The sequence below is a fragment of the Odocoileus virginianus genome, chromosome 3, assembly GCF_023699985.2.
Source record: "Odocoileus virginianus isolate 20LAN1187 ecotype Illinois chromosome 3, Ovbor_1.2, whole genome shotgun sequence".
NCBI lineage: Eukaryota > Metazoa > Chordata > Mammalia > Artiodactyla > Cervidae > Odocoileus > Odocoileus virginianus.
Window position 1 is genome coordinate 13,085,137 of NC_069676.1, and position 7,527 is coordinate 13,092,663.

General features: G+C 55.4%; 1 protein-coding gene across 3 annotated transcripts in view; it reads left to right on the top strand.

Moving 5' to 3' along the window:
- Window positions 1-7,527, top strand: part of SLC44A2 (solute carrier family 44 member 2 (CTL2 blood group)) — a 31,914-nt gene extending 24,387 nt beyond the window's left edge. For 2 of the 3 annotated variants that reach the window (XM_070464327.1, XM_070464319.1), the window contains exons 11-22: window positions 672-803; window positions 895-994; window positions 1,080-1,172; window positions 1,330-1,414; window positions 2,031-2,293; window positions 2,380-2,474; window positions 3,065-3,168; window positions 3,275-3,348; window positions 3,437-3,507; window positions 3,677-3,765; window positions 5,393-5,477; window positions 5,929-6,400. In XM_070464327.1, coding sequence (XP_070320428.1) covers window positions 672-803; window positions 895-994; window positions 1,080-1,172; window positions 1,330-1,414; window positions 2,031-2,293; window positions 2,380-2,474; window positions 3,065-3,168; window positions 3,275-3,348; window positions 3,437-3,507; window positions 3,677-3,765; window positions 5,393-5,477; window positions 5,929-6,050 — 1,313 coding nt within the window. In that variant the 3' untranslated portion in view covers window positions 6,051-6,400. Of the gene's footprint in view, window positions 1-671; window positions 804-894; window positions 995-1,079; window positions 1,173-1,329; window positions 1,415-2,030; window positions 2,294-2,379; window positions 2,475-3,064; window positions 3,169-3,274; window positions 3,349-3,436; window positions 3,508-3,676; window positions 3,766-5,392; window positions 5,478-5,928 lie in introns of all 3 variants that reach the window. The other variant, XM_070464335.1, reaches the window with a different exon arrangement.

A 7,527-nucleotide genomic window follows, 5' to 3' on the forward strand; every position in this document is an offset into this window, starting at 1 on the left:
GGTAACACAGGGGTCAGACTGGAGAATGAAATGGCAACCTACTCCAGTATTCTTGCCTGGAGAATCCCATGGATAAGGGAACCTCAGGGGCTCCAGTCCCTAGGGTCTCAAAGAATTGGACACGACTGAAGCAACTGAGCTTGCAGAGGGGTCAGGAAAGCTGCAGGTCACACAGCACCCTGATACCTGCTCAATCATTCATTCATCTGTCTTGTATTGAATGACTATGTCCTGGGCAGTCTTCTAGGTCCTGGGCTTAGAGCAATGAATACACCAGGACAAATCTTACTCTTGTGGAGCTTATATTCCAGGAGCGTATGGGCAAGATGGACAAAAAACAAACTGGATAACCTCTGGGATGTCAAAACAGTGAAGGTGGATAAGAATTTGGAGTGTAAGAGGGTATTATTCTAAAGGGGGGAAGGGATCCTAGAAGGTCACACGAGAAGGTGACTTTAGAGCAGAGACTAGAGGATGTAAGGGATCCAGTTGGGGAGAGACTGAACCAGGCAGCAGGAACAGTCAGTGCAAAGACCCTGAGGCAACAGCAGCCCCCTCTCAGCCTTGGTTTTTGTTTTCTGTTAAATGGGCATGATTGTACCTGCTTTGCAGCATTGAGGGAGCGGTGGTTGGGCTGAGGTCAGTGGTAGCACAGTGGTTCCCCCGTGCAGGAATACTGCATTGCTACATGGAATATGCTCGGCTGCGTGGTGAGGCTGGCTCTGACATCTCCCTGGTGGACCTTGGCTTCCAGACGGACTTCCGTGTGTACCTGCACTTGCGGCAGACCTGGGTGGCCTTCAGTGAGTCCCAGCTCCCCACTCGGTGAGGCCTGGGTGGGAGTGGGGAGCCCAGGCAGGTGGCAGACTTGAATTCACCCTCTGCTCCCCGCAGTGATCATTCTGAGCATCATCGAGGTTATTATCATCTTGCTACTCATCTTTCTACGGAAGAGAATTCTCATCGCCATCGCACTCATCAAAGAAGCCAGCAGGTGGGTGCTGGGGTGCCAGAGGGTCAGGCTGGGGCAGTTGCAGGGGCTGCTCGGGCTTTGATGTCTGTGTCTCTGTTCCTTCCAGGGCTGTGGGATACGTGATGTGCTCTTTGCTGTACCCACTGGTCACCTTCTTCCTGCTGTGCCTTTGCATCGCCTACTGGGCTAGCACTGCTATGTATCCACCGTCAGACCCTGGTCTCTGGCCCCCGGGATGGCTCAAAGTGCCCAACTTGCCTGGAGGTGACCCGCAGCCTGGTGTGGGAATGGATTCTTTTTCCATATGCCCCTGTGGTCCCTAAACCCTGAACTTAGGTTCCTTAACAAGCTTCTAGCTTCCTGTCCACTTCCAACGAAGCTGTCTATAAGATCTTCAATGACACCAGCTGCCCAGTTGCTGGGAAAACCTGCAACCCTGAGGTGAGTGTCCTCAAATAGAGGGGTGTGGCTGTTTCTCTGATAGCCCACAGATGATCTGAAATCTCTTGTTCCCACTTGGGGACCATTGAGCAAACATTTGACGCCTGCTGTATGTCCTGTGCCAGATGCAGGGGGCATGGCGGGGGGGGGGGGGAGATCCAGCCTGGCCCCCACTCCCCCCTACTCCCTAAGTGCTGATCCACTCAACTTCTACCCACCCTTGGCTTCGTCTCCTGCTACTACACCCCTCTCTTCACCCAATGGTGGTCAGTTCTTGCTTCCAGAATCCTGTCCTTGCTTTTCACAAGCCCCTCACCTGCCCTCTGTGGTCTTCTTAGTGATCTCTGCCACTTGTGATCTGTCCCCATGGCCACTCCGTTGATCCTCATGATAGTTTCTCCTGCCTCCCTGATGTCCATTGAGACAACCATCTCTGAGCCTGCTTTTAGAACCCCTTTTGCAAGCCCTTCTTGTAAACTCCCAGTTTCTTGACTTAACTCAGTTCCTCATGACTCCTGTCCCACCCCATGGTCCACCTGACCTGGACCTGATGCCCAGAGCTCACTCTGAACCCCAAGGCCCTGTGATATGACCAGGCTCTGCATCCCTCCCACAGACCTTCCCCTCCTCCAATGAATCCCGCCTGTGTCCTGGAGCCCACTGCCAGTTCGCCTTCTATGGCGGTGAATCGACCTACCACCGGGCCCTGCTGGGCCTGCAGATCTTCAACGTCTTCATGTTCTTCTGGCTGGCCAACTTCGTGCTGGCACTGGGCCAGGTCACACTAGCCGGGGCATTCGCCTCCTACTACTGGGCCATGAACAAGCCGGATGATCTGCCTGCCTTCCCGCTCTTCTCTGCCTTTGGCCGGGCGCTCAGGTGGGGACCCAGGTGGGCTGGGGGTGAGGGGTGAGATGGAGTGGAAGAAGCCTGGCCCGGCTACTGACCACACCCTCGGCTCAAAGGTATCACACAGGCTCCCTGGCCTTTGGCTCCCTCATTCTGGCCATCGTGCAGGTCATCCGAGTGATGCTGGAGTACTTGGATCAGCGCTTGAAAGGTATGGCCCACAGGTGGTTGACATGATTCCCACGGGGGGGCGGGGCTAAGGGGGTAGATTGGGATTGATTCTTGGAGGGAGGTGGGGCTAAATTGCTGGGGCAGGGATTGGTTGCTGCCTGTGGGGCTTTCGTGATTCGTTCCTGTGATGAGGAATGACTGAAAGAACCCATTGAATGGCGTTCTTTCCATTGAAGGGGCGGGAACAAGAGATGGGGCCACCATTGGTTCCTGAAGAGACGGTCAGGCTGGGATTGGTTGTACTTTGGGGTGGAGCCAAGGAGGGCTCAAGGATTGGCTTCAGCCTGGGAGGCAGGACCCGGGTAGCCGTGGGGGTTGTCGCTTATTCCTATCTTGGAGGCTGGGCTGAATTCCTGTTTTGGGGGGACTGGGCTGAGAGTCACTGTTGGTTCCTACCAGCGTGCGGGGCAGGACCCCGAGGGTCCTGAATCAAGTCTCCCTCTCCTTGTCTATTCGAGAAGGGGGCTCTAAGAGTCCTGGACGCTGGCAAGTGTGTGCAACAAGGAAGTAGGGGCTCCTACCAGGCCGAGTGGGGTTTCCTCTCACCTCTGCATCTCTCTCGTCTACCAGCGGCAGAGAACAAGTTTGCCAAGTTCCTCATGAGCTGTCTCAAATGCTGCTTCTGGTGTCTGGAGAAGTTCATCAAATTCCTCAACAGAAATGCCTACATCATGGTGAGTAGGCCTGGGACCAGGAACTAACCCACCAGCTGCTGCTAGCTGGAGGAGCCCTCATTCCCCGTCACGGTGGGGCTGATCCATCGCTCCCACCTCCCTCCAGATTGCCATCTACGGCACCAACTTCTGCACCTCAGCCAGAAATGCCTTCTTCCTGCTCATGAGAAACATCATCAGGTCAGGGAAAAACACCCTTCTCTGGCCACCTCCCTCCTCCCCCAGGCCCTGAGCCAGCATTCACGCCTGCTTCTTATGTCCCCTGTAGGGTGGCTGTCCTGGATAAAGTCACCGACTTCCTCTTCCTGTTGGGCAAACTTCTGATAGTCGGTAGCGTGGGTGAGTGCTGTCTGGCTGCAGAGAGACTGTTGGAGGCCCTTTGTGAGCTGCTATCGGCCCCCATGCCTTCTATGATAACTGTCTTCTCTGGGGTCTTCTGGGGGGGGGGAGGGGGCGCATTTCCTTTATCCAGAACCCTCAACCATCTCCATTTCCTTCTGCTTTCCAGGGATCCTGGCTTTCTTCTTCTTCACTCACCGAATCAGGATCGTGCAGGACACAGCACCACCCCTCAATTATTACTGGGTCCCTATAGTGGTATGAACCTTTGGGGGGTGGGAAGGGGTCGGGGAGAAGGAGATGTTGGGACTCACCCGGCCTCCTCTGACTGGACAGAATGGAAGCAGAGGGGGGGAATGCTTAACTCAGGCCACAAACGTATATTAAGTCCCAACCATGTGCCGGGGCTTCCCTGGTGACTCAGCGGTAAAGAATCCGCCTGCTGCGCAGGGGTCACAGGAGAAGCAGTTTTGATACCTGGGTCAGGAAGATGCCCTGGTGGGAAGTGTTAGCCGCTCAGTCGTGCCCGACTCTGCGATCCCATGGACTACAGTCCACCAGGCTCCTCTGTCCATGGCATTTTCCAGGCAACGATACTGGAGTGGTTTGCCATTTCCTTCTCCAGGGGACCTTTCCAACATAGGGATCGAACTCAGGTCTCTTGCACCGCAGGCAGATTATTTACCAACTGAGCCAGCAGGGAGGCCCCCCCTGGAGGAGGGCATGGCAGCCCACTCCAGTCTTCTTGCCTGGAGGATCCCATGGACAGAGGAGTCTGGTGGGCTCCAGTCCATAGGGTCACAAAAAGAGACATGACTGAAACGGCTTAGCACAACCATGTTCCATGCATGACCTGGGAGGGCTTCCCTTCAAAGGCCTTACGGTTTAGGAGTAAATAGACGTGGGACCTCCCTGGTGGCCCACGGAGTGGTTAAGACTCCATGCTGCCAATGCAGGAGGCATGGGTTCGATCCCTGCTCAGGGAAGTAAGATCCCACATATTTCACATGCCCATGATGATGCAAATTAGATGTATGCTTGCAAAGTTGTACATGCCAGAAGAAGAATTACAGGGAACCAAGTTTTAGAGCTTGCAGTGGAGGATGTGGGCAAGTGTGGAAGTCTAGAGGGCTTCCCCGTGGAAGTGATGTCATGTCTAAGATCTGAAAGAGATGCCAGCAATATTGTGGCAGAGGGGACAAACACCTGAGGCCCTGAGGCAGGTCTGTGCCAGGAACAGTGAGCAAATGAGTGTGGTTGGTGTGGAGGGAGTGAAGTGATGAGGAGGTGGAGATCGGGCAGGCAGAGGATGGGGCCGTGGTTAGGGATTTAGGTCAACGCCTTAAGAGCAGTACAGTATCTGAGTGCAGGACTTGGAGCCCAGTGACCTCGATTTTTATCTTAGTTCTTTGTTTGCTAGTTCTGAGTGATTCTGGGCAAGTTATTTAATCTGCTCACTTTAGTCAATCAATGTTTATCAAGTACCTACCAAGGCCCTCTGAGCTTCCAGGTTGCTGGGGGATATAAATGGGACACAGTATAGTAGGGGTGTGGGCATTAAAGCTGTCATGCACTAGGGACTTCCCTGGAGGTCCAGAGGTTAAGACTCTGTGCTTCCAATTCAGGGGGCATGAGTTCGATCCTTGCTCAGAAACTTAAGATCCCACACCCCTTGTAGTGCGGCCAAAAAAATTAAAAAGAAAAAAGAATACTGGCAAAACCTATCATTCCCTAAAAAATGCATAAAATTGCAGCCAAAGGCCTTAAGTGAGGGGCTAGCTTATCAGCAGGGAAATGGCATGCTGCTAGCTGGGAAGGGATGAGGTGGTGGGTAGAGGTTGCCCTGGGCAGAAGGGTGGAAACAGCTTGTCTGTCCTTTGCCCAGACGGTGGTCATCGGCTCCTACCTGATTGCCCATGGCTTCTTCAGCGTCTATGGCATGTGTGTGGACACACTTTTCCTTTGTTTCTGTGAGTAACCCCTCACCCCCGACCCTTGCTGGGCCCTGACTCCCTTCTCCCCTCTGGGCAGAACATCTCCCTGCGATGCGGCTACACATCTGCCCACCTGGTGCCCGTGGCCTCCCCAGAGCCTGGCTGTCCCTGGGGCCCCAGGCTACCCCACCTCCCACCCCCCACAGCTTCTCCCCGGCGTTCAGAGCTTCTCCACCCTCTTGTCCCTTGGTCAGGCTGCAGCCGGAACACTGTCCCTTGGGCCCTCAGCTTTAGAGTTTCTGGCTTTTGGGGGGACATCTGTGGCTGCCACTAACTCTGGTCTCTCCGTCTATTTTTTGGTTTTTTGTTTTCTCTTTTCTCTTCCTCTCCTCCATGCCTGCTGGCTTCCCTGAACCCCCCGCCTCCCTCATCCCCTCCCTGCCTGACCACCCCGTTTTCCCCCTTGCTGGTTCCTGGGGGAGCCCAGGTGAGGACCTGGAAAGAAATGACGGCTCTCAGGAGCGACCCTACTTCATGTCGCCCGAGCTGAGAGACATCCTGTTGAAGGGGAGTGCGGAGGAGGGGAAGCGGGCGGAAGTCGAGGAGTAGAGAGGGAGGCTGGCTTGTAGATCAGGGCGGGTGCATGCGGGGCTTTCGGGCCTGGGAGTGGGGATCAGCGTGTGTGTGCCCCCGGCCCCATTCCCACCCCGTTCCAGTCCCGCTCCCTCCAGTCCCAGCACCTCTTGCTTCTTAACACTCTGAGGCTTTTCTGTGGCCCACCCACTCCCCATCCACCCACCCAATCCCCCGGGGCCCCCGCCCGGGGGCTCCCCTCATGCCGCCTGCTCTGGGGCCTCTCTCTGCAGTGGAGGACCTGGAGAGGAATGACGGGACGCCTGAGAGGCCTTACTTCATGTCTCTCACCCTCAAGAAGATCTTGAACAAGACCAACAAGAGGCAGGAGGAGGCCTAGAGGCCCCGCCCCCACCCTCCCTGGAAGTTTCGTGATGGGTGCTGGGCAGCTGGGTCAGAACCCCCAGCCCTTTGGGCTGACCTGAAGTCCTGTCACTGCCGCCTCCTTCCTGCCCCACCCATCATCCAGTTACCACCAGGGAACCTGCAGGATTTGGGGCATCGCCTCCCTACCTATGCCAAGGGCCAGTCGGGAGTTTTCTCGGCGCCTCCCCCCTCACTACTTCGCCTCCCACCAGCTGGGATGAGAAGCCAGGTGGGGCTTCTTAGTATCCGACATGTGAGGGGCCTCTGTGGGCTGCCTTGCGGTTCCTGTCCCCCTCTTATGACAGGACAGTATTTGTGTCTACAACAGCGGTGGCTGCAGCAAGGCCACTGTAACCTGCGTCTGCTCTGGCCAGGATGCCAGAACCCTTTCTCCAGGTTGAACAACTGGCTACTAGCCACTGCAGGCATTTTTTTTTTTTAAACCTGGACATGCATTAAAGGGTCTGTTAGCTTTTTCTGTCTTCACGGCTGAGATGGGGCCGCTCAAGAATGCTTTCTGATGTCCCCTCCTCAGGTGTTGCTATGTGTGCCCACGTAGGGTGTCTCCTGGCCAGGGAGGCAGTAGCTGGGGTGTTGATGGGGTGGAGAAGAGGGAGGGAGGTTGTGGGGGCAGGGAGGCTGGGGGTGGGCTGGTGGGGAGCAGGGAGGAGGTTGGTAATAGCGGCTTAATGGAAACCGGCTGGCTGGCTGAGTCGGGCTGAATTTCCCCTTTTCTCTGCCACTTATTGACACACCTCTCTTTGTAAGAGAGAAAAGAAACTGAATCCACTCAAGGGATGATTTTGAAGAAAGGGGGGATGGGGGGGTAGATGCCTTGGGCAAATGGGCAGCCCCCACCCCGAGTCTCCTCGCTTTGAGGATCATTTTGCCAAATGTGTTGAATTCAGGGGAACTGGTGTGCCCAGTCTCCCTTTGCCATATCTCAAGGCCCCCCGATCCGGGATCTGAAGAAACCCCAGCTTGGGGTTTCTGTCTCCTGTGCCTGCCTGCCCCCTCCCCCCATTCTGTCCGCACACCCCTATGTGTAACTGCATTCCAACCACTAATAAAGTGCCTATTGTACAGC